The sequence below is a fragment of the Falco naumanni genome, assembly GCF_017639655.2.
Source record: "Falco naumanni isolate bFalNau1 chromosome 6 unlocalized genomic scaffold, bFalNau1.pat SUPER_6_unloc_3, whole genome shotgun sequence".
Lineage (NCBI taxonomy): Eukaryota > Metazoa > Chordata > Aves > Falconiformes > Falconidae > Falco > Falco naumanni.
The window spans coordinates 8,414-35,030 of NW_024427326.1; the positions used below are offsets into that span (position 1 = coordinate 8,414).

Genomic DNA, 26,617 nt, shown 5'->3' on the forward strand with positions numbered 1-26,617 from the left:
TGCATTTGAAGGGCATAACTGGTACAAACTTGTGATCTATTTCTTCCTCCCCTCTTTTGTAACTGGGAAAAGGTACTAAAGAGTAAATGTTTTTTCAGGTTCCTCTTTCTGGCGATAATGAAAGCAAACCATCAAAATCTATTCAAAGAAAGAGAGTGCTTCCATCTTGGATGCTGGAAAGAGACCCCCTGGTTCAGAGGATTTCTGAGCCTCTAAGGGAAGGAGGTAGGTTTGCAGTGTAGTACGTTTGCACACCAATATATATTTATGTGCCTTGATATAACTGTAATTGTAATGGTGGTGATAGAAAGTATTAATTTGTTCCTTCTCTTCCCGTGCTCCGTGCCTGGCAGCCAACAGAGACTGACTTCTGCCTCCTTTGTCATCAGTCCTGGGTGTGACAGAGCTCTTTCTGATCAGTTTACATGGATGTGTTTGGCAGAGCTGGAACATCAGGTGGCAGTTACCTATTTGATTTTGTTCCTTTCAATGCAAGCCTCATAAACTGTTAACCAAAACCGCTGCTCAAATGTAATTGCCTCGGGTGTGATTAAGAAAGGGCAAAGTCAGAATTAGTATCAAATGATCCAGACAGCAGCATTTTTTCAAATTTTCATTTGAAAGTGAAACTATTTTCAATAGTTTCATTTGGTAGGCAGTTCAGAATGTGAGTCAAAATTTTTCCCCCCCTTAACTTCCATATTCCTAATGTTTGTTTAAAAAACCAGAGACAAAAAGCACTTGCATATAAAGGTCTCTGTTTTAACTGTTAGAGCCTCACTCTGTATCACCAGAAACTCACCTTGTGTACTTGACTTAATTAAATTACTTGTCAAGTGCATATTTCCCTGGTTTTAGAAAAACAAAATCCAAAATTTTCATTCCCTTACAAGAATATGAATGCATGCCTAATAGTTCCATTTTGGATGGAACTTACAAAAGTACCAGGAACTTACAAAAGTTTTTCCCCCCTTACTTCCCCTTTCAAACTCTAGACTGTTCCCTGCTGGCTTATTCCCTCAGGTATAAAAATTGCAGGTACCAGAGGACCTCTGCTGACTGTCTTTGGTCCTGCGCTAGCGTGATTGCTTTCTTGCCTTTGGAGGGGGTGTATGTGTGTAGGGTGAGGGGTTTCGTTTGTTTTGTCTCCGCAAGTACTGTACTTTTTGATATGTATGTGTATCTAACGTTTGTTTCAAAGGCTGAACGCTTTGGTCAGGTAGCTGTAGAGATTTGAAGCTGTGTGGGCCGGGGACACCTGTGTGCTGTTGAAGGCCTGACCTTGGGGGAGCTAGGGATATGTATGAACACTGCTGGAGCTGTTTAAAAAATCCCTATGTGAGGGAATGATTCTAGTTTAGGATGGGTTGCTTTAATAAAACAACCGATCTCTTCTGCAAATCTAAAATATTTCCTTAAAACTGTGAAACGGTTTGCATCTTTCTAAGGTGATATTGGGTGGGAAGGTAGAAAGGTAGAGAGTAAAACTAAGAGGCTGCCCCTTTTTTGTTTTTCTTCTCCCCCTGTCTGTCTTCTTACTGGGAAGGTAACAGTGATTTGTGATTTTGAAGTCAAACATTAATATTTGAACCGTTCCTTGCTTTGTAAACATGACTCTGGCACATGGCTATTTTTTGAAGGGGGAGAGTTTTTGAAGTCTTGCAAAATGGCATCAAGTATTTTCCTTCTGCATGCGTTTTGCAGCAGATGGAGCTGTCTGGCCCTGGCTGTCTCCCAGCTGTATATCCAGCAATAGCCCTTCAGGACAGAGATCTTGCGGTTTTCTGAGCTGTGAAGCTTTCCAACGGGAGGCACAACGTTCGCTGTCTTTCTGTTGGTTACTGGCCGATGAAATAATGGGCTGTGATGTGGGTGACTAGGCAGGTGGGCATACCCTGATTTTGCCGTGTCCTAATTGATGTTTGTGTGCATAAAGTGGTTATCTGAGGTGATACTAACACAAAAGATGTGTGGTAAAAGTTGTCCTTGGACCGTGTAGTTTACTGATCCGCTCCTATTGTGGAAATGAACTTGTCAGTGGCACTGAGACAGTCAATCCCGAATATCCTTTGCCACATATTTATTGTTTTCCTGCAAATTTGCCCCTCAAGCATCTGTTTCATTCTAAAATATGCTTTTTTATCCTGTAAGCAGGGAATGAAAAATGTGTGGTTGAAACAGCACATGCCCAGCGCTGCTACTTCTCGTGCTTTTTGCCCAATGTTCTGCTTCAGCGCAGATTTAGATTTCTAATGTGGTCAGGATTTCACTGTAAAAAGTTGCATTCCAAAAGAACCCTTTTGTTTTTCTTTTAAGGTAGTAGAATGAAAAAAGGCCAAGGGAGAGGAGGAAAAAGTAATACGGCATCATTAAAACCAGAAGTAAATGTGCAGCAGAAAAAGAGATCAGCTTCTGAAGAAACTGCAGAGGATTTTGAAGGTGAAGAGCAAGATGAAGGGAAAAGGAGCTGTCTTTCCATGCCTGTCCCTTCATCTCAGGTAATGTTTTGGCTCAGGGAAGAACCGTGGTATTTCAAAAACTGAGAATGTAGCTCACAGTGTGGTGTTGAAGGCTGGGTCTACGTGTGTTCTGCTTGTAATTTGTTGTTCAGCAGTTGTTTTGAAATGCCAGTCCATTGGAGAGCTCTATAGCGAGGACGGTGGAAGCCTTCATGAGAGTAGGTTTTTTGCACTTCTTCCTTGGGATCTGGAACTTTGGCTCCCAAAGTTCCACAGGAATACCAGACTTTTCAGCTTTACAGCAAGAGGCTGGTAGACATGGGCCAAAGTACTGGTCCTAGGAGTGGCTTGGTGTGTGGTTTCTTTCTCCGAGAACCTTTTAGGGATAGGTGATGGTATGACACTGATGTAATGTGGTACTGGACTTTGCCCAAACTCGTGCCGTTCTCGGTAAAGTTTTATGGTCAGGGAACGATGGTACATGGCGTAGCAACTGCTGCGCTTTGAAGAAAGGTAGCATGGAGTGTGCTTGTGCCACGATCTCAAAATCTGAGTCAAAAAAGAAGGACAGACAAGAAAAAGTAATCTGAAATCCAAAATGCTCTGTGGCAATAAGCGAACAGACGCTTCAGCTGGTCAGTCTCTGTGTGTCCCCAAATTACAGCTGCGTTTATAGGCAGTGAAATGCTGCTAGTAATGAAAAGAGGAGGATCGTTACCAAAGTGAAACAGTATTTTGGTGAGAGCAAACTGAGGCTTTCACTGACTTTTCCTGTAAGTGAACAGCCTGGGGGAGGTGTTTCCAATCTCTAGCATTAGAATTGCCTGGATCTGTTCTAGGATCTATAAAACACTTACAATCCCGTTACTAGATAATGCTTTGTGGATTTTGACACTGAAAACTCTTAGGGTTTTGTTTTTTAATTAAATCATAAGGTTAGCTGAAACGCGTTACTCATGGCGAGCGTACCCTTCGGGATAGTTGGGATATAAAGTAGTGGCTCTTTTTATCTGAAGAAGTGTTCTGACTTGTGAGCTTCTGTGAAGCCTTACTTATTTTCTCCTGATCGTTCTAGAAATATTTCTTATCTGAAGCACAGTGTACTTGCCTTCAGAACTTTGCAGAAAAAATAGTAGGTTAGTTCAAGCACAAGTAATAATCTTAGAGAGCTCTAAAAGACTGGCATTTTGATATCAAAACCAGAATCACGCTGCTGCTGTCATGATTAAGGCAACTGAGAAAATGTCCTGTAGGGTAGGAACTGAAAAGATTCTTAGTTCTTTTAAGTGCCGGCAGCCACCAGATGGCAGAGGTCACACGTGTGTCATAGCGAGTGCCAATAGCGCTGTTGTCTTTGGTTTTCTTTGATTACGACCTGTTTTTTAACTAGTCGTCATCATCATGCCCGTGGAAGTGTTTAGTCTCATTACATACAATACAGGCATGTAATACGCAGTATGAAGTATGTAGCAGAGAAGTCACAAGTGGAAGTGGCAAATTAGAGTCATTTAGTTCTGCTTTGCAAATGAAGGGTTATTACCTGAGCGGCAGTTGTTTACTGAGCCTTACTTTGGGAGTCTTAATAAAAAAAGTCACCTTTGTCTCCAAGCCGACTTACTAAATATGCTGCTGTCTGGATCATTTGATACTAATTCTGACTTTGCCCTTTCTTAATCACCCCGCTGCTCACATGTAATTGCCTCGGGTTTTGGTTAACAGTTTATGAGGCTTGCATTGAAAGGAACAAAATCAAATAGGTAACTGCCACCTGATTTTCCAGCTCTGCCAAACACATCCATGTAAACTAAGTATACATCTCCTGGAGGAGGAACTTAGATCACAAACTGTAGAGAGCAGAAACTTTTGAATAGTTTGGTAATGTACCAAAGTAGTTCAGCCTTCGATACGGGTCTGCTTCTGGGTGACGTCTCAGTTGTTGGGACAGTGCTCTTGTCTTGGTTACGTATCTCGTATCCTTTTTCTAAAGCACACATCTCTTATTTTCAGCGGACGTGTGTTCCAAACTTTAAAATGCAGGATTTGTCAAAAGGGAAATTTTTACTTAATGGTGTCTACTGACAAACTCTTGTATGATTTAGAGTCACAAGCTGAAGCGTTTAAGATGTATTGGGGTGGGATTAAGCTCAAGGTGTGTGTCATGAATTCCCTGTATCTCCTGCATATAGATAAATAGATATCTTCCATCTAGCTTGCTATTTAAGGGATTGAAATTGATTATTGTATAGGAGGGTACGTTCTTATAGAGGCTACTGTATCGTCACATGTATAATCCGCATTCATTTTTCAGGAGCAGTACTTCCAATCAAAAGTTAGTGTAAACTGAAGTCCTTGGACTATTCACAAACGAGGTGGTGAGAGAGGAGCCTGACCGTGTCGTGAGGGAACTGAAGCTGAGGACGGGAGCTCTAGAATAAGTTTTCCTTTAAAGTGCGTGTGTGTTCTGAACTTGAGCCTTTCATTCAGCAGGTGTATTTAGCAGCTAACTTGAGTTTGGAAAGTGGGGTAGAAGATTTTAAAGGCTGGCCCAGATGATCTTTTGAGGTCCTTTCCAACCTGGGCTCTTCTATGATTCTCTCCCTTTGAAAACAGGAACGATGAGGCGGAGTTGACCTTAAAGCTTTTAATTCTGAAGCGTGTACATTTTCAGGTCCTTCAAAATGTAACCTTGTTCCACAGAATGCATCTGGATTTCCTCTTGAGAATACCATGAGAAACATAGAAGGAAATGGCAAGACTGGAACAAAACCCCCTGGAAGTTCTCTGGAAAAAAAAGATAGGCAGCTGCATAGTAAATTGTCTAAAAGAGTAGGTCAGATCTCCAGTAAAGAAAATAGAATTGAGGACACAGAAAAGAAAGAGCAGATTACTGGTTCTATAAGCCAACAAGCTCACTGGGGCAGGACTTCCCAATCTTTTGGTGCCCAGGAAGGGATTCTTGAGCCTGATGCAAATCTGGATTACAAGACTGAGATTTCTGATTCAACCAGAAGTGCAGATACTTCAGAAAGCTCCAAACACAACAAGCGTAAGAGGACACCTTGCATGTATGGAACAGGCTGTTACAGGTAAAGCAAAAATAAAACTAGCTTAAGCTAGCTTGTTATTAAGAAGTACTGTCTTAGCTACAGAAGAGTAAACAGTAAAGCGGTTACAAGCTTTGATTTGAAAAAGAACTTTTGGTAAACGGGGGACTGATGAGAAACCAGTGGCATAACAAGAATTCTAAAAGTCTAAAAGGAGGAGCCAGGATGTCTTGCTAACTGCCAATATAGCCTAAACAAGGATGATTTACTTGAGCAAATTGAACAGTGCAGTGTCGTAGGAAATAAGAAACAAAGGTCCACTTTAAAAAGAAAAGAAAGAAACCCCGCTGTGTGTAGAGTACATGTACCAGCAGGGAGAAGAGATGTAAATGATTGAAATGCCCAACATAGACCCTGTGGGCTTATTTTATTAGCAGCTGAAACTTTTATGAAAGATGAAGGTATTGCATGCTTTGTGATCTGAATATTTAAAATACTTACTATTTGTTATCCCTAAATAATGAAGAACTACTTTTGTTATAACTTGGCCAGTCTGCACTTTTGGGTTTTTTTTAAAGCGTTCGGACCCCCCTTAAAACCCGAACAAGTCACACTTATAAACTCCCTGTTAACCCTTCTCTGGTCAGTACCCTTACCTGGTCAGTGTCTTTGGTGATACTTCAATTGAGGGACAATATATTACTATTTTTTTTTCTGCTACTCATATCCTCTCGATTCACGGTGAAGGATCTGTCATACAGATGTTTTGTGCGCTACAAAGGTTGCAGCAAAGTTCAAAAACGCCAGTGCTGCGTGCCTGGTCTCCTGCTCGTTCTTTCTGCCCAGGCAAGGTCTGTAGTGTGGTGTGTTAATGTATTGAATGGAAGATAGGAATCTAGAGGTGTTCCTGAGGCTAGGAAGTGACCAGTGACCTGCAAACTGCATTTTGGAGAAGGTTTTGAGCTCCAGATAAATCCATGTACATTGTAAGCACAAAAGATAAGGCTAATCCAGGAAGCAGGGGGGCCTGTGATTATTTTTTTTAAAATTATTATTACTGTTATTGCTTTTGTATTTTTTTCCTCTTCCCCCAAGCGGCTTGAGCGATAGTAAAACCTGAGGTTGCTCAGAAAAGAAGCCAGGACAAGTAAAGGGGTTCTTGTATGTATTTGGCGTGCCTATTGCTGCAGGTAACGGTATATCAAAAGCGTAAAGCTGTCGCATTAATGAACGCTACAGACTTCAAGTTTACACGTAGCATACTTTCACGCATCTCAATTTTTGCCCTTAATGATTATGAGGGAAACATGTTTTATTAGGCAGTCAAGCTGATCCGGTAGTCCAAATGCAGCCTTTAGTTTGCTCCAGCTCCTTTTCTTTTTGCTCAGACAAGTTTTCCCCTGTGTGGGGGTTAAGCTGGTGTAATGCTCTGACATGCTGAAGGGTTCCTAATGTTTTGGAAGGCAAGTTTTAGTTACAGGTAATGTGGAATAGGAGTCTGCACGTGCACATTTCTTCTTGGGTCTTTATTCTAAAACATTTGGCGGCAGCTCTTTTGGGAAGCGTTGCTTTATAAGAAAAAAGAATGCTCTGAAATAGCACATAACAAAATCTTACTTTGTTGGAGAAATTTGTAAATAGGAAGTATCAAACCCGTCGGTTCTGATCTTCAGGAACTGTCATGAGACGAAACCTGCTGGTTTGCAGCAAAGCAAGGTGCTTTGTAGTCTGTCTTGGTGGGCTTGCATTAAAAGCAAATACTAAGGAGTCATTCTGCATCGATGAGATGGCTGTGGTGGAGTAAAGCAAGCCATTGCAGTTACCCCTGTTTTTGACAGAAATGTACGCATGTGTGATGTGAGTGGACGCTTTGAAGGAACACATGGGTCGCGTATTCAGTTTTTCATGGTGTGGTGTTTTCCTTGAGCAAAACCTGGTTTGTAGAGTTGCTGAGGAAGAGAAGCTGCTTTGAGTGCTCTTTTCAGTACAATGAGTAGTTGGTTTTCGTCTCCTTCCATTCACCTTATGAAAGGTGTCTTCTGACGCAAGGTGCTGTAGGAGTCAACATCTCAAATGAGGACTGCTTTGGTAACCAAGCCATTTCCTTAAAGTGTTCTTTCTAGGTGAGGTTTCATAGTCATCAAATGTCATTTATCCGATAACTAAATGCTCTTCAGTTTTCTAGTCTTTATTTTGTGAACTGCTGTTGAGAGACACTTGCCTTCTGGATATGACAGGCACCTTTGGTAGGTGCCTGGCAGAACGGCACAAGCTGAAAAGATGAAATGTTAGTTTAGTTGATTTTATTAGACGTCTCTTACACAACACATAGCTGAAACATTTAGGAAATAACTTTGTAACCCATAGCTCAGTTTCTTCGTTTATGAATTGGAAACCACTGCTTTTGAAAGAATCCAGCTTGATTCACAGCTCTCGCTCCAGAGATGATTCTTCTTGTGGTCCTCCTCAGTGTGAGATTCTCTTTCTGTGGTAGTCTGAAGCTTTTACCAAATCGAAAGAAACTGCTGTTCCCACTAGGAGGCAACGTGCTCTGTGTATGTTATGTCTGACTATATTTGTTGTCAAGGAGCTGACCCTTTGAATACTGTCTTTGGTTCATTTTCTTGTCTGCTGCTTGTTTTTCCCAAGTTAGAAGAATAGGGAATTAAAAATAAAACCCAATCCGAACCCACCCCCCCGATTTCAAGGGCCGCATAGTAGCGGTGCGATACAGCTGAACTCTCATCTCTGAAACTGTCATTCACAATTTTGGTCCAGGGTTCTGTCCTTTTGCTAGCCGGTGATACTGTTCTGTGCTGACTGGGTGTGTGTGAACCTTTCCTGGAACTGTCAAAGCAGGGCACGCTCAACCAACCTTTGGATTTGTGTGTGCATTCTTCGAAATACTTTGATCTTTGTTTGCTTGTTTATGAAAATCAGTATTTTTCATTTCACCTTCAGCTTGTACATCTGGCAGCTACAGACTTGCATCTGTCTTTTTTTGAGACCTGTTTTCTAATAAGACTTACAATTTAGAACTTACACCGCAGGTGTGTGTAAGGTGTTTGTAACTTCAGACTTGAATTCCATGGCTTTACAGCTAGTGCGGGTAATTCATTATATTTTCACTACCAGTTTCTTTAGTAGGCTGAGAAAATAAGCCCTTGGGATGGCAGGAGTCTCCTGCATGTGATTATGAAGAGCCAGGGATTCTGACCTTACCACTTAAATTTGCTTTAGAAGAAGCTTTTAAGATGCTCTTGGGAGCTGCATCGATGAAAACTGTCTTGAATATTTCACTGAGCGACACTCAGCTTCTGCTTGAGATGACTGCGTCGATTCTGAAGAACTTTCTAAGTTTTACTTGTGTAATTATTTGTGTAATTTTCTGCAACGCAAAGCGCAGGGACACCAATTCAGAGCTTCTGTATATGTTTATGAGAAGGCAGGTCTCCTAAAACTTTATTCTTAAAATAGGCTTTTCATTGGTTAATTTTTGTGCAAGTAAAGCTTAATGATTTTCTTTTGATCATACTAATGACATATTCCTATGCAGCGAGGTTTTGTTGTAAAACTAAATAACTTTGGAGTGCAACTTCCAGCATGAAAGATGGTGCGCTCTTACAACTGAGATCTCTTGTATTCAAAAAAACCCAAACAACCCTCAAACAAACCAAAGTCCTAATAAAAGGAAGAAGATTTTTGCAAGAAGGGATAATATTTGCTTAATAGAAGCTATGCACTTCTCTGCTTCTTTTCATTTTGCTGGATATTGTTGCACAACATATAGAAGTGGAGTGAGTATAAATTATCCACATCAAGGTAGGATAAACTATGATTATTTTTTTTTCTAGTCCTGAGCATCTGAAGTAGGACATGTTTAAGGTGCTTCACACGTAAAGTATAATAACTTGAGGAGCATCATCCACTGGCCCAAAAAATCCTGAAGCCCAGTGATAGGAAGCATACATCGAGACCCTTTCCTTTTTCTTACTGCTTCCTCCTATACTCTTTTCTCTCTTTCCTCTCCTCTCTCTTTCTTTTCTCTCCTCTCTCTTCTTTTTTTTTTTTTCTCTCCTGCAATAAGGGCTGTTTGGTATTGGCCAAATAGCTTTTGAAGTAAATTTTTGAAAGGAACTGGCTGTCACCTAAAACAGAATAGGTTAGCTAATTGACAGCTGTTAGGCCTTCTTTCCTTGGTGACTAGGATCTTATTGTAGGAATAAGTATTAAACTGATTTCACAGAGCGTTAGCTGCTTCTGTATCCCTTTGAGAAGATGAATTGTGTTTCAAATGACCGAATTAAAATTCTAGCTAGTATTGCTAGTAAGTTAGCTCTGTGCATTTAGAAAACAAAGCAAGCGGTCTCTAAAATTACTTGGTTTCATCCCATTTATTTTTGAATGGCAAAGGAAGTAGGGAGCCAGCCTGAATTTGGTGATGTTTCCTGAGAACTTGTGGAATAAAATACTGCTAGATGCAACTTTGCAGTGATATCTAGTGAAACAGTATTGACTTACCCTACAGTCTGCAGAAATTAACAGAAAAGACCAGGACGAGGCGTCTGTCAGCTGTGTAAGTAGATCTGAGGCACACTGGATCTCTGATAAGTAACTCATGGAAGAGTTTATCTGTAGCTTGCTTGCTGAGCTTCCTGAATGAAAGGTACCAGGCAAATGGAGATGTAAAGTATTAATACTAAATATCTAGTCTTTTTTTTGGTGCCTGAATGGTTAGTAGAGCTCACAGCACTCAAGTAGTCGTTTTGCCAAAGCTGTAACAAAAGCTTTTTTTCTTATGTTGTTAGTTGAAATGCTGAAATTAATACTGTCTGTTCCGCAGAAAGTTCCAAAGAGCCGGTTGTGAATTTAAAGGAAGGAGTGCCTGTGGTCAGTGAGGGAGCTGTTGTGTATGTGGCGAGCTACATACATGGTTCTGGCTTTGTGTTTCTCAGTGCAGCAGTAACAAGTACAAATTAAAGCAGTACTCGCTCTAGTTTAAAGTTGTTCCTCTTGCTTGAGGCAAGCAGGTAACGTTTATAATTTGCACAAACATGTTGAAGATTATGTGTGCTGGGAATTGATGTGGTAAATCACAGAAGTCTTTTGCGGATATCTTTTGGAAAATCATTTCTTAAAGCATCTCCCATTTCTTGCTTTTAAATACGCTTGAGAAAAAGTGTCTCTAAAAGAAATCATTGGGGAAAAATAGATTTGCTTTTAGTACAGTATGTTCACGCTGTGACATAATTTTTATGTAGTGTCTTTTGATCTGACACCTGAATTTCTCCTGAAGTCATGATGTGTTTTTCTGTGTTCTTTTTAGCATCGCTTTACAGAAAATCTTCACTAAGTGATGTTGTTTATAGTTGCTGTGTCTTGTACGGTGTGCACGCAAGCCTGTTGCCTCGAAGCAGTAGAAAAGGCCTTTGAATGATGCATATATGTGTATTCGCTGCTTGCTCACCTTGGATTCGACTAAGTGTTGTAGAGCACGAAGTCATGGATGCTGGTAATGCGCTCTCATCACTGACGTTGGTGTGGCTCCGAGCTGTGTCTTACGGTACAACTTCATGTCGTCGTTGTGATTTGGTATTTCAAATAAAATGCCACGGTAGCCAAGGCAAACCTGAGAGCACCATCGGTGTCATGTCCAGTAGACTGCTCCGTGTTTTGCCAACTGACAGGGTCGGTAGATGGCACGCAGACACCAATACACAAAATAACCTTGCTTTACTGTTTGTTTCAAATTAATGCCGAAAATAAGGCATATGCACGTACAAAAGGGTTAGCCTACGATACCCTGATTCAAGCGGTGAAAGAGATAAGCAAGGCAATGCACCCGATCATTACTATTCGCCGTTAGCTGTAGTGATTAAGACAGATACATCACCAGTTCCCCTAATATATTACCATCACCCAGATCTGCAGTCGCTGGGGATCTTGTTGCAGCAAGGATCTGGAGAGCCTGTCCCGGCAGCTGGGAAGTCCTACGCAGGGCATCTGGTAGGTGAGGTCTCCAACGTCACTGCGAGAGGCTCCGGCTTTTATACTAGGGAATAAACAAGTTCACATAACTTCAAATGCAGAGACATCTGGTTTCACTCTCCTGTCAGATCCCACCAAAGCCTGGCCAGGGCTCAGGGAGGACCCGAGGGAGATTCCTGTATCTGCTGGATTTTAACCACAGAAAATACCTGGTTTCATGGCCTTGACCACCTGCCTCTAAGCAAGGCAGGACACACGGTATCTTCACTAATGATTATATTTTATCTGTCTTTCGCTAATGGTCATACATAGTTAATGATCGTGCATATTTCGCTGATGTTTGGATACTAAATATATTTAATGTTTGGTTGGCGGGTTTGTCTAGAGGTCAGCTTTGGCTCGGGGCCTGTTGCTCAGGCCTCAGTACTTCATCCCTCTGGAATAATACGCTGGCATTTGAAGTATTCAAGTGAGAAGTAACTTTCACACGGAACAGAATGATTGAGACCTATTGCCTAAAGCTCACAGGCGATCACCGGAGAGCGTGGGAAGTCTCCAGTGCTGCAGTTGCTCGGCTGCCAGGGGTGATCCTTGCGGCTTGAGCTGAGACTTTGCGAGAGGTTTGTGTGGCACTTGCACAGCTCCAGAGGGAGTCCTAACGGAGCCAGCTGCTCAGTGAGATTCGTGCTATATGACTACATCAGGAGATTGTGTATGTGTTGGAGGTCTGAAACTTGAAGCTGGTGGCAAACAGGAGAATTCGTGTTTTAACCTCTTGCGGCATGTGCTGAGACAAAACTTTTCTTCTCTTACCCTGAAAGCAGGTCTTAGATTCTGCATAAATTAAACGTTAAAAGCTGCTCTTTCTGTAACCACAGAAAAATGAGTTGTCACTGATTCAGTAACACCTTTCTTGTGTCCACTTCTTGCGTAAAAATGGAATAGTCGGTTCTTGATCTATCTTTGTCTTTTGCAGGAAGAATCCCCTTCACTTTCAGCAGTTCAGTCACCCTCACGATGATGACTATCATGAAACCGAGATCGTAACTCAGGATAACAAAGATAACCGGCCTGAATGTCCGTATGGAACGGCTTGTTACAGGTAAGAAGCACTGTGCAAAATGGCTTTGCTTGTTTTACCGGTTAAGAATGTTCTCCCCTGGAGTTGCAAAATGGCTATAGGATAGTGATGTTAAACCTCGACTGTGGCCTTCCAAAATCTGCTGTGGGCAGACTTCTACCTTTACACCACCCAAGTCTGTGCAAAATTTTTTTTGTGATTTCAGCCGGTGAACCTGAAGACTTGACTTTTGAAACCTATTCAGCGGCCCAAAAATCAAACCTTTTTCACTTTTCAACATGCAGTAAACTGTTCTTCTTGTATAGAAACAATAATTTATTGTTACGCGTTGTTCCTGATATGTAACTTTTAGTTTAGATATTGATAAAATATTTGTTGAGGTTTTGTACAAACTCTCTGTTTTAATCCGTATTTGATGTGTAAGCAAGCATAATTTAGGTACCAGCAAGAAAATCCAGTTCATGGCAGACTGCTGCTTCTTTTAACCACTGTTGATTCAAAAGATCCTTTTGTTCCATTTGTTTCTCAACATCTAGGTTTTACACTTTTATTTAGCAGAGTTTCATGACTGCTTTGTAATTGGTGCAATGGACAAAGGGATATATTTTGAGGCAACAGCCCTTCTGTGGGGGAATACTGAAACGAACAGCTGCTGTTCAAGATTGTGCTTGAGCAAAAACATTTTCTCTCTCTCCTGGGAAGTGTGATGATCCTAAAGAGCGTGTTCCTCACAAAATGTAAGAAAATGAGGGTAGCTTTTAGGAAAAAGCCATCTTACGTTCAGCTAACACAGAAGTATTTCTCATCTGAAAAACTTCTGTGAGATGAATTTCTCATCTCGGGAGCAGGAATCTGGGTTTATACCGGTCATGAAATTGCCGACATGCTTTCCAGGAGTACAGCGGAACTAAAACTGTCTCCCCTTGCAGGTAAGACAACTCCTGTGCTGCATTAGTTGATCTTTTCTTAATCTGCGTTTCATTCTTTTGGGGGTAGAAGCAACAGGTGTCATTTGAAGGGTTTTCATGTTATTTTTGTTGTCTTTATCTGCTGGCTACTACTTGAATACCTAATTGAATTATCTAAGTGCTATGCCTTGAGTTGGGATCAAATGCTCTGATGCTGACAATACTTGCAAAACACCGAATTAGGCAACTGTTTTTGTTTCAGTACAGTGTATTTAAAAAAAGGTGTACTTGCATGTTTTTATTCAGGTAACAATCCCTTCTAATGCACATGTCATGTACTTTGGGACAGCAGTAGCCATAAAACTGTAAATCAACTTGAAGTATGTGAATTTGTCACGTTATCTGACATGAAAATAAGGTATTTCTACTGAAGAGTATGCTGGTTTTGAAGAATAAGAAAACAAATAACTAACTAGTTTTACAAGGCGGTCTTCACAGCAAGGGTGTTTTGTAAAATATCCCCAAAATTCTGCAGTTACAGAAATTAATCTTGTGTTTCAAGCAATGTCACGTGGTATGTCATTCTTAAATAGTGGGCTTTCATTCTTTTCAGAAGCAAAAATTATGACAACTGATCCAGTTTTCTTCCAAAGTTGGATATTTTTTTTTTTAATTTTCTGCAAAACAGTACATTGAGCTGAAACTATTTTAACGTGCAGCCTTGAGAAAAGCCTCTAATGCACTAACACAACAGATTAGCACGATGTAAGTGGGACCGAGTTAAAATATTAGAACAGCATTGGATGACTGCTTAGGGGGTGGGGGTGTGTGGAGGGGGATAAATCAGCGTGTTATGACCTGGATCACAGCCTGAATGAGGGCAGCATTTACTGCAGATCCCAGAGTAAGTTTAATTTTATTTTTTTCATTGCATTGATGCTGTTTTTTAATAGAAGACATACACACTTGTATGTTGAACTTTCTGGATTGCAGCAGCATATTGCAGAAATGAATAATCTCTCTTAACAATCCTTCTATGTCCTTTCCCTGTGATACTACTTTGCGACAAGCAATAATTTTCCCAAACTATTTGATTTGTAGCTTTATGTTGCAGAATATTGAAGCTTTGCCTGGGTATCTGAGACTTGTGATGCACTGGGCGTGCATTGTGCTTTATGCACCAGAGGTTCATGTTCTGGTTTCGTTTCTAGTGAGAGTAAATAATTGGATCAGTTCTTATTATGCTGAACAAATGCATCTCATCTTACAACTTTGGGAACTATCTCATCTCTTGGTTTTGATCAGCTTTTTTTTTTTCTTTTTTTTTTTCATTAAAGGCCGAAACAAGAGGAACTCTTACTGAACCCTATTTTTTTTTTCCACCCTACATTCGATATGCTGAGACACTGCAGTAAAGCACTGGTCACAGAATTTTATTTAAAAAAGAAATTAAAATTATTCACAAAATACAAAGGAGTTCTGGGAACTTGCTGAGCTCTTGTTAAGCGTGGAACAAGGTGACAAATCAAGCTTGTACTGTTTTCTTCTTTGCAGGAAGAATCCACAGCATAAGCTAGAATACAAGCACAGTGCACCTCCAGGTAAGCCAAGTTGTTCAGTATAGCTGAAGAAACCCCAAACCCAGTAATTGATGCCAAAACCTCGGAATAAAATGCTTTAAGTGAGTAACACTGCATTTGCGGCTTGCTCTGTGTTGCCCTGCGCCCTTGCTCTTAAGCATGAGGTGCTGCCCTTGACACTGATAAGGAAGTTCAGGTTGCTTGGCCGCTGCACACTTAACATTCACTTTTTTAAATGTTTTTCAACTGAAGCAAGATGGTCTGGGTCAGACACCATTGATGTAGTTTGTATGCTTTGTATCTTAGGATTTGAGAAACATGCCACGTGGCAAGTGGCTATTTTCATGAGTTTAACAGGTTTTTTTGAAAATTAAGCATGGTGTAGTGTGATCTTAGCAGATCTCTCTATTCTGCTTCCTCCATTTGGAGCTGGAGTATTACAGTGAAAACAGGGAATACACTGAAGTATTTCTCAACATTTCAAATGGATACTGCGGTAAATTTTTTCTATACCTTTTTTTCCCATCCCCATAGCATGTGTGTTCTGTTGAGGCTTGGAGAGGATATAATTAAAACTGAATCTGAGCTTATATTCTAAAAGTCTTTCTATGTTCCAGTAACTAGACTTGTTGCAAAACACAGGGGAATGTACTGTTTACATTTTGTCTGTTCTTAGAGAATTCAGAGAGATACTTTGCATTTTTTTGTGCTTTTTCTTAATTATTGGACTTGAAGGGTTTTTTTCCAATTTAATTCCCAATGCAAAGAAGAATGCTTTAGAGCAGAACAGTTATGGAAATGTAATGATAATGCATTTTACTTTAAAAAATCAGTATTATGACGTTACTCCTGCCCATGGCAGGAGGGGTGGAACTACATGACCTTTTAGGTCCCTTCCAACCCAAACCATTCTATGGTTCTATGGTTAATAAGGAGGAATTGCATTTATGGAAACAATGGTGTAAAATATTTAAATGCTTTGAAATACTGCAATTTTCTGCTTTAAAACCCGCAACCAGTACTGATGACATTTGTCTGCAGGCAGCATGGTTCCTACTTGTAAGAGTTGTTCATCTGGGTAATCTTTCAAGAATCATTTAATAAAAAAAAAAAAAGGTCTTTTGGGGGCAGCAGAGTAGTTTTTACACTTGTGAAGACAGCACAACCATTGCAGCATTTCTTTTAATAAGTCAGTCTTCTGTTGTAGCAACCCCTAGGAATAACCCTTATTGCTATGTTGTACTCTGACCTGACTAATAACATTTCTTTCTTTAGTAACTGAAAGACGAACACGACAACGAACTTCAAAAAATGGTATGTTCTGATGGTATGAACGGGCACATCATCATGGGATGCAACTGATCTGCTTTGGGTTTTGGGCATTTAGTAGTGCTGGAGATGCTTGATAACACTTACCCGAGGAGAAGGTAGTCGTTATTTTAGTAAAACTCTGCTTCCTTTTTCACAAGTAATAGTGCTGAATTGGATTTGTGCCAGGCGTCCTGGCTGAGCACACCTGTGCTTCCCTGGAAGCGGGCAGCGAAACAAACAAATGTTTTAAGGAGAGACGAGTGTGACCAAACCAATTCTTCCTTCCTTAAAGAGGGTTCATAATAGGACGAAAGGAGCCAGTAGTTCATCCACAGCTAGTTAAGGTTACCCCATGAAGACTGATGGCTCTTGAAACATTGAGATATTCCTTCTGCGTTGCATTGACCTCGAAATAACTTTCAAATGATACCTGTGGATGTGGCGATGAGCTTTTCTTAGATTTACTCTGAGGTATTGATGTTACAGGCTTGTTAGGACTGAAGTGTAGAAGAAGGGTAATGCCTTTCAGCTGGGGGCGGCATTCACTGTAAACTACGCACGTGTCCTGCAAAGTTTAGTTTCTAGGCATCAGTGAGCATTTTGTAGTATCACAGGCAAGCTGTAGTCTCTCTTGATAATGTAACCTGTAATACTGTGTATGAGTATCTCCTCCATTCACCAGTAGTACACCTAGCTTGCTTTGCGGCTGCCAATAATATTAGCTTACATGTTGCAGGTGCATGGGCTCTAGTTTTAAATATCCTTTAGGTCTGTTTCCAGGCATCTTTTGTCTGGAATTTTTTTTGTCTCAGTTTGGCTTCCAAATGTGAAGCTTCCTGTTATTTCTAAAAGAATTTAAAAGTGAGCTTTGAAGAGCAGTCTGATAGTCTGATAATATGCCGTATTCACTGGCCTGAACAAGGCATGAGGATGTGGAGCTGCTGCCTCTCGAGTGGAAGTGGGAACTAACTTGACGTCTTTGAGATCACCAAGGTGTGGCTGGACATTTCCTAAAGAAATCTTCAAAATAGAGAGATACGCCTTCTAGAGAAAGTAAATTGAAGTGCAAATAGCTGTAGTTTTCTAGACAAAGTGGTTTGGCCTCCATTCTGTTCTGTGACTTGCTTTCCACTCAGAAATGTATTTCCCATCCCATTTCCTTATCGTGTATGTGTGTACTTTGGCTGCCACTGAATGCTTGGTGTGGTTGTATCTGTGCACTAGCGTGTTCTGAGGCATACTTGTTAGCTGTATGCTTTGCCACATCCCATGATGCAAGTACGAGCCCCATCTTGATCGCCGCTGCCTTGCAGAAATGTGCATTGTAGAGTGGTGAAAATTGTTAGCAGCATTGTAAGTGCAGCGAGTGGTTAAGACTTTATAATGAAGCAAGCTGGACTGTGTGCATATCTGAAGCTAATTAAAGCTAATCTTGAAGGTTTTAAATTGTAGCTGTGCCTTTCATAAGAACACCTTCCTTACTGGAACGGTAGATCCTGCGCGTGCAGCTCGTGGCAGGTGGTCAGCCAGGTGTGGCTACGGATGGAAAAGTGCTTCTCTTGTAAGCGTGTAAAACTTTGACGTGGGAGTGAAACTCAATCTGTTAAATTCAGCTCCTCTTCCTAAGAACGAACCAGGGAAAAATTGATATTCCATGCACAGTGGGAAGAAGGTAATTCACTCGTTAAAGTTCTGTTTGTATTTGATGATTTTTTTAAATTTATATTTTCCCCTCACTATCTTGTTGACTGGCTTGCTTAGTTGTCTTGAGGTCAAAGCTTGTAAAAGGTTGCACTCAGCAAGCTCGCATCTGAGGCAGTCGTCCCGAGCCATGCAAGATCACACAGGCAGGGTTCCATTAGCCTTTATTTCGTGCTGTTTGGCACAACTGCACTGTTAAGCACAGCAGGATTAATTTCCGTACAAGTGTACTGAAACTCCACCAGCCAAGAGAAGAAGGGTGCCACCTACATGGTACTTGCCACCTTTAGTTTTTAACATCGTTAGTGTAATTGCTACGAGATGGATTCCAAGTTGCCCATAGAGAATGTGTTCTGTGTTCTGCGAAATAGTCTAAGGCTAATTACTGGGGGAATAGCTGTAAGAGACGAAGGAAAAAAAAAGGAGAAAGGCTAGAGTTACGTTGTCATTACATTGTCACTGCTGAATGACCTTACTACCTTGTTGCTACTGGGACAAACGACCTGCTGTGGCTATGGCCTATGCATAATTCTGCTACACACTTCTTTGTATGTTATCTAGCAAGCTGATCAGGTCACTTCCAGATACAACCCTGTGGAAAGGGGTGGTCAGCAAGCTTTTTCTCCCCACGTAAAGGACATACTTTCAGAGAATGTTTCAAGGTCATCTTTATAAATATGGAACAGGGGAAAGGCAGGATTGTGCTTAATGAGCAGCTTCAGGGGCTGTGGAGCTGAATTAGACTATAGCAGAAAGAGCTGGCGTGAGAAGACCTGGACGGAAGCGCATCATTTGCTGCTGAAATCTAAAGACATTGGTGGATGGGGATGAAAAACATAGTATGCTCCTTGTACATTTGTAGGAAACATATGGAAGTCATCAGTATTTTTTGCAGAATTCCTATTTCTGTTGTAAAATACCTGCAGTGCTGTAAGAGCAGCTTTTCTTTGCTAAGCAGGTCTTGGGCTTATTATTCTCACAGGCCTCGTCTGAGAAGAGAGGTTTTGTTCTTAATGTATTTAGCATCTTTGTTTCAACGTCTCCCTCTGAGACGTAATTCCTTCTGCACAACCATAGTCCGTGATTCTTAGAAGAAATTCTGCTGTTATGGGTAAACATGGGCATGATTACTTTCCTCTAAAGTCTGGTAAACAGCAAACTAGCAAGCATCATATGGGGTTACAGCTGAAATTGACAGCTGGACATTTTCAGGATTTTCTGCTAGGTGGTGCACAGTATAGATTGCTGCCCACAGGATATCTCTCAGTTGTAGTATCGGCTGCGTCACACGTGGCTGACTCTATTCAAGGTAGTCATTGGGTGCCTCTGTAGCACAGTTCACCCATAAAATTGTGTACCTTTGAGGGACTTGACTGTAAATGCTTTTGAAAACCTAGGGTGAGAGCTGCTATAGAGTATAAAATGTTAATCAGACCATAAGATAATGCTGGAATAGTAACATTCCCACTAGCAGAAAAATGTAACTGACAGAGGATGTGATCTGACTACATCAGGTGCTGGTGTTCTTGCTTGTTCACCACACGCATAGCTTGAGTGTCTGGAGCTCTGACCCGAGGTTTCAAGAAGCTGCGAAGACATGCGTGAGGTTGGTATAAACATGGCTGATTTGGACTGGGTTGTGTAGCTGAGAAGAAAAGCACATTTCTAGTTTCATATAAAAGATGATAAGAACTGCTCAACAGATAAATGACTTGTATGAGATCATTGACAGGTTATCTCCAGATGAGAGAAGAATGCAGAAAGCGGAGGCTGGGGGGAAAAGGAACAAATAGAGCTTTACTCAGCGGTATGACTTAAGGGCAGCATAACATGAGTGGAATATTAACAGACGGTGGCTAGTTAGGAATTGTGGGCATGTAGGAAAAAGGAGGTAGCATAGGCTGGTAGAGCAATGGTTGTGCACATCTGGCAAAGTCCAAAAGCAGTGGAAATCAACTTGTTAAAGGTTCACAGCTACTGGTAAGTCAAAGGAGAAGGCAATGCTGCTAGGGCGGCAACTTTGCCCAGATGCTACCGAGTCAGGTAGATAAGGCTTCTTCAAAAAGCAGGATTACCCTGTCTCTGGGAATTGGTTTAAATATGCCAACGTATTTGAGCAATTAAAGGATGACAGCAAGACAAGCTGCCTAAAAAACGTTTAAGAACATGCTGTGAGCAGCATCCATTTCTCATACATAGAGGTTTCCAAGTCTTTGATTCCTGCCAGTACAGAGTATTGTGACATACTGTGAAGACAGAAGGCAATTTGATCACAACGTGTAGGTTGTGCAGAAGATGGATAGGCAGCAGATGAGACAGCAGTGCGATAGAATAGACTGAACTGGGAAATGGGTAGGCTGCCTCCAGCTCAGGAAAGAAGTGTTGAGCATTTGTTGTTTCCTTAACCTGTGTGCAGAAAGGAAGCACAGACTACCCAGCACAGATCCAAGTTGAGAGCGTAGGAGGCGAGTGATCTATGAGATTGTCTTTGCTCCCCTGAAGCTCAGGAAGGAAGTGAATGGGAATTCAAAGCCATGTCAGATTCTAAAGAGCAAGAGTATAAAATAGCCCTAAGTAAATATGGATGGGTGCAGGCAGAAAATTTAGGGTCAGAATAGCTGTCTAGCAAGAGCTAGGGGCTAAATGCCAAGAAAGATGCCTCGTTTAGGTACAGAAGTGACGGGAAGAAGACCAGGGAAATGGTGTATGCCACTGCTTCAGGAAAGGAGAGTTGCCAGAAGACGTTGTCTGATACTGGTTTCTTCTGGTATCAGAAGATGTTGTCAGAAGAGGCCTGATTACTGTTTTCCAAGTGCTGGAAGAAAAGCCACTAGGGAGAACTTTCTTAATTGATCAGACTGGTAAGCCCTGCAGAAGTGGTCAGAGAGGGATGGTACAGCTTTTCATAGTAGTCTTGAAAATCACACACAAAACTGTCAGCATTGGATAGAGTGCTTTAGTTGAGCCTTTCTCCTGTTGAGGAGAGGGGCTAACTAGATGGCCCCTGCAAGGTCTCTTTAGTTCTGTATTTATTATTCATGAATATATGGCATTGTTGTCCCTACAGGAGAAAGGGCTGTGGAGAAAGACGGTGCCAATGATGATGAACCAAATGAGTATGACCTTGGTGACAGCTTTAGAGGTGATGAGGAAGAGGAGTGCGAACCTACCGACGAAGACTCTGACTGGGAACCAAGTTCAGAAGACAAGGATAACGAAGATGTTGAAACGCTTTTGCAAGAAGCGTCTAGATTTGTTAGAACCAAAAAGTAGCTGCATGGACCGATGTTACAAATGTCCAAGCTGGTTATGGTGAAACATGGATGTGTAAGGAGGGGAACTGCTTTGAAAACTGTTTTTTCCTCAGTGATGTAGGCACTGCAGGAGGATTTTAATGAGGGTGAGGGGATTCAGCAAGGGCTTTCTTTTCCGTATGGGTTTTTTTGTTTTGTTAAGTGGTGGAGCCAGAGGACTGAGCTCTGAAACTTTTTTGTGTTTCCCCCTCCCCTCATCTATCTCTTATGCAGCACCATTGGTATTTCATAGTTTGAAATACAGTTTTAAAGGTTGTTAATGCTTCTTGCAGTGCTTGAAAGAAATACTGGCCTTAAGAAAGGCTTTTCTTTTGCTGAAAGACAGTATGTACAGTGTTGGATGAAGGGGAGTTACACTGCCCACCTGCAGTATCGCAGACTACTTCTTGGCCATCACTGGGGAGTTTGTCTAAATTTTTTTAACGTTCTTTTGAGTTAGTGCAGTGCTACTGGCTTTCCTCTTGGGTGTCATTTCTTTGATTCTCTTGATGTGCAGGAGTTAAATACAATATGTGTAAATCACTTGAGAACAGTATATCAGCCTATCGAACCGCTTGGTTGTCTAAACAATGATTATGGTGTATTTGCTGTAATTACAGTAGGACCTCTTCCCATGCCTGTACCTCACTGGAATTATGTTCAGTTCACAACAAAGCTGAAGTCTTGGTGACTGTTTTTTTGCACAATTAAACTTGTAACATACTGCGGAAAAAACATTTGCTTGTGTCTCTGTGATTTCTAAAGACTGTTGGAAGATCTTCCCTTCCGTGTGTTCACAGCACGCCTGAGCTTTCAAGAAAGTAAGTTAAAAATTTTAGTGTGTTTCAGGACAGGTGACCGGAGCCGTGTGAATTTGGCACCTGTTTGGGCAGAGTCTGGAGATTCTGCAGGGGAAGTGTTCTTGTGTGGCTCTGGCTGCCCTGGGAATGCCTGCCCAATGGCAGCTGGAGACAGACGTCCAGGCACACTCAAGCTTTTCAGCTGGGTGGCTTGATGTGCTCTGCTTAAAATGCAGCAGCCGTTGCTGCAAGCTGGCATTGGGCGCTTTTGGATGTGGGGACCATCTTCTGCCAATTGTGTGTCAGAAGCTTCTCTCAAAAATTGTAAAAGTCAGACATGCAAACATTTAGGATGGGCAGCTGTTGCGAATTTGGAGAACGTCACCTTCTGTTGGCCAATGGCTTACTGTTTGCTAAAGTTATTCCATGCAGAAAGAATCCGTTTGGTGTTTTGTACAGTGTCTGGTGATTTCTGTGACCATAACCTTCCTCGAGCCAAAGCACTCTATATCACAGCATTATTTTGTGAATGGCTATTTAAGCTGCTCACAGGAGCTACTAGCCTTTCCTTTGAAAGCAAGTCAGATCTGGACGCTCCCAGTCAGATCTGTAATCACAAAAGCACGTTTGGAAGTAAACTTTGATGTTGCATGATCAGGACTGAAAAACTTGGGTGTGACCAAAGCAGCACACTGGGACAGTCAAAGCCGTCGTTGAGCTGCTCTGTGCTGGTAGGTCGAAGTTCTCTCTGTTGAAGTGCATTTCTCTGTTCTTGTATCCTTTTCTTAACAGCAGGATGCGTTTTTATTCTTCTGGCAGAATGAACTGGTAACTCCAGGATACTGGAATCCTGATTGAAACTACTCTTGCAGATACAGATGAGAGTACCCAGGCGCTCAGCAGACCCTCAAGTGTCAAGTTACCCAGTATTTGCTCAGTGAGTCAGGAAGGCAGCGCAGCTCAGTGAGCTGAGTCTAGAGGTAGTCCTGTGATGACACTGGCTCTGGGTACAGTTTATTCTGTAAATACGTTGTTGAACTAATCAGGGGCACATTCTGACTGTCTGTGCCAATTGCCTCCAAAAGGCAGAGGGTAACATTTCACCGTGCAGAGCCTGCATCACATTACCCTGCAATACACGCTTTTTTGCTCTGAAAAAAAACCAGACTGGTGGAATATTTACCCCCCTGCCCCCTCCCCAGCAAACGCATTTTTAAGTACTGTACTTCAAACGAATAAGAAGTGCTTCTCTTCAGCTGTCACCTGATGGGGTACCCATCCGCTTTACTAATCTGGCTATAAGATGTGTAAGCCTCTGTTCCCTGTGTGTTGGGGTGCAGACTGTAACTCCTCCCTCCTTTTATCTCGTGGTGCTACAGGCAGCTCTCAAACTGCCCCCAAACTCTCTTTCTGTAACAGCTCAGATGCCTCTCCTTGCCTTCATTTAAAGCCTGGTCAACATGGAGCGTCCGTCCTCAACACAGAGCATGGGGAGAAGTGAATTCCCTTTTGATTTGTAGCACCCTTTGAAGTATTTAAAGGCCTTTAGACAGCTCTTCTGTTAAGAAGATGCTGATGTTAAACAAGTCCATTCACCCGATGATTAATCCTGGGAGACCCTGTTTCCTGAAGCCCTGATCCTTCTTAGCCATAGCCTCTGGCTGCTTTCTCCTTGGCTTATGTCTTTCTGGAGGAGTGATCCTCAGAAACAGGCACTGTTTCAGGTGAGAATGAGAGGAGGCCCCAGCCCAGGCATGACCCTGGGAGGGGTTTTCCACTGACCATCACTAATTGGGTTGAGACAAACCTCTGCTGGCCTGTTCATGGGCACGGCAGGTGAGGGGGCGCGGAGGCCGTCTGGGGTCCGTGCCCAGGTACCTGTCCTTGACAGGGGCTTGAGAGGAGGGAGCTGCTCTGCTGCTCCTGTCGCGCAGTCCCCTCTTTATTGCCATTTTTGGTTGTGGTTGCCTGAATACACATGAACTCTTGGATAATGACTTAATCTTGGAGCGGTACCTGCAATGCAGCTCTTTAGTTAAATTAATGTGACTTCATTTTTAACCTAAATGAATTAATTTTCAAATGAATTTAATTCCTGTCTGCTTTCCTTGCCTCTCAATTCGTCAGTATCCTGCCGTGACATCTGGGCAGCCAGCAAGGCAGTAAGAGATTTCCATACGCTCAGCTGTGGAATCTCACCAAGTTTATTGCAAGTGTCTTGCAAGTTTCTCGCCCAATGTATTTTGCTGAAGGGAGTCAGCATGCGCGGTGTTGATGCTGACAGGGAAGCACGTTACAGGGCTTGGCCGAGTGCCCTCTCCCTGCAGCGGGGTGAAGGCCCGCTGCCCTCCCTGCGGCCGCCTGAGGAGGCCTGGGTGGACGCGGTGCCCTGTGCAACACCCCCGCTGTGTTTTTGGAGCAGCTCACGTGGCCGTCCCCCTGTGAGCAGTGAGCAGGCTCCTCTCGGGAAGGAGTCGAGGGGGGCTCAAGGGGGCCCCTCGGCTCCCGCCGTGCGCGGCCTCCGCAGCGCCGAGCCCGCCGCCCCCCGCGGAGGAGCAGTTTGTTGGTGCCCAGCTCTTCTTGGAGCCCCTTTGCTGCATCGGAGGAGCCGTTGGTGGTGCCACGCTGGTGAGCCGTTGATGGTGCAGCATTTGAGGAGCCCCTGAGCGCTCGGCCGCAGAGGATCCCTTTGTGGTGCCGCTCTGGAGGAGCCATTTCTTGCTTTGTGCTTGGCAAAGCTCCTGGCTTTTGTCCTGCTGGATGCGTCCTTGGTGTCACCACGCTGGAGTAGCGTGTCTTCGTGCTAACCCGGAGTGTGGCTTTGTGCCGCCCCAGCAGAGCAGTGGTTAGCAGGGAGCGCCGGAGGAGCAGTTTGTTTGATGCCCAGCTCTTCTTGGAGCCCCTTTGCTGCATCGGAGGAGCCGTTGGTGGTGCCACGGTGGTGAGCCGTTGATGGTGCAGCATTTGAGGAGCCCCTGAGCGCTCGGCCGCAGAGGATCCCTTTGTGGTGCCGCTCTGGAGGAGCCATTTCTTGCTTTGTGCTTGGCAAAGCTCTTGGCGTTTGCCGTCCTGGAGGCATCCTGGTATCACCACGCTGGAGGAGCGTGTGCTGGCACCTCTCCGGAGTATGGCTTTGTACCGCCCCAGCAGTGCAGTGGTTAGCAGGGAGCACCGGAGGAGCAGTTTGTTTGATGCCCAGCTCTTCTTGGAGCCCCTTTGCTGCATCGGAGGAGCCGTTGGTGGTGCCACGCTGGTGAGCCGTTGATGGTGCAGCATTTGAGGAGCCCCTGAGCGCTTGGCCACAGAGGATCCCTTTGTGGTGCCGCTCTGGAGGAGCCATTTCTTGCTTTGTGCTTGGCAAAGCTCTTGGCTTTTGTCCTGCTGGATGCATCCTTGGTGTCCACCACGCCGGAGGATCGTGTCTTGGCGCCAGCTTAGAGGTTGCTTTGTGCCACCCCAGCAGAGCAGTGTTTACCAAGGAGTACAGGAGGGGCAGTTTGTTGGTGCCCAGCTCTTCTTGGAGCCCCTTTGCTGCATCGGAGGAGCCGTTGGTGGTGCCACGGTGGTGAGCCGTTGATGGTGCAGCATTTGAGGAGCCCCTGAGCGCTCGGCCGCAGAGGATCCCTTTGTGGTGCCGCTCTGGAGGAGCCATTTCTTGCTGTGTGCTTGGCAAAGCTCTTGGCGTTTGCCGTCCTGGATGCATCCTGGTGTCACCACGCTGGAGTAGCGTGTCTTCGTGCTGACCCGGAGTGTGGCTTTTTGCTGCCCCAGCAGAGCAGTGGTACCAGGGAGCACCGGAGGAGCAGTTTGTTTGATGCCCAGCTCTTCTTGGAGCCCCTTTGCTGGTGCGTGCTTCAGTACAATCAATTGACATTTGCTTGCATCGAGCTGCGTCCCGTCTCTTCATTCGCCTCAAATTGGTGACCCCGATGTGATCCGTTTAAGGATCTGACGTCAAGGGCTCTCGAATCGCCTATCTGAGCGACTTGCAGGGAATCCCACAGAACTTTGCATGATCTGCTGAAAGGAAGCAGGAGCCGGCCTGAAATCCCTCCGGAGTTGAGAGGTGAGCTGTGGGAAATCCATAACGGGGAGTCAGGCTTCGTCCCCAGAAGGAGACGTATATGGACTCACAAAGGGTCTTCTAGTCAGATCCTTGAGTCCCTGCCTCAGTCTCCTCAAACGGTGACCCCTATGGTGGCGTTCCGAAGCCTTGGAAGAATAAGGACGGAACTGGTCGGTAAAAAAGACAGCTGGTGGAAGAGGGCTGTGTTCTGGAGGGGACGTCTTGGCTGAACGATCGTCTTGCTGGCTGGACCAGGCAGACAACGTAAACCCCGAGGATAACACCTGTACTCATCGAGACTGGTGAGCAGCCGAGAAAATTTAGAGATTTTAAATATTTGAAGAAGTTTTAAGACGCTCTAGAAACCTGTACTCACTGAGACAGGC

General features: G+C 43.2%; 1 protein-coding gene across 1 annotated transcript; it reads left to right on the plus strand.

Annotated features, from left to right (window-relative positions):
• The first annotated feature begins 86 nt into the window (after positions 1-86).
• LOC121081783 (aprataxin and PNK-like factor) lies at positions 87-21,648 on the plus strand. The gene is made up of 7 exons (XM_040581010.1): positions 87-225; positions 2,317-2,498; positions 5,157-5,545; positions 12,468-12,593; positions 15,035-15,081; positions 16,336-16,374; positions 21,140-21,648. The coding sequence occupies exons 1-7, from the start codon at positions 87-89 to the stop codon at positions 21,343-21,345; spliced, it is 1,128 nt and encodes a 375-aa protein (XP_040436944.1). The 3' UTR covers positions 21,346-21,648.
• The last annotated feature ends 4,969 nt before the right edge of the window (positions 21,649-26,617 follow it).

What these genes read in the sequence shown, in the direction of transcription:
- LOC121081783 (XM_040581010.1), top strand. Translation starts at nt 87, where the DNA reads ATGTTTTTTCAGGTTCCTCTTTCTGGCGATAATGAAAGCAAACCATCA. An exon ending in TGAGCCTCTAAGGGAAGGAG is followed by an intron (nt 226 to 2,316) that starts GTAGGTTTGCAG and finishes TTTTCTTTTAAG; the next exon opens with GTAGTAGAATGAAAAAAGGC. An exon ending in TGCCTGTCCCTTCATCTCAG is followed by an intron (nt 2,499 to 5,156) that starts GTAATGTTTTGG and finishes CTTGTTCCACAG; the next exon opens with AATGCATCTGGATTTCCTCT.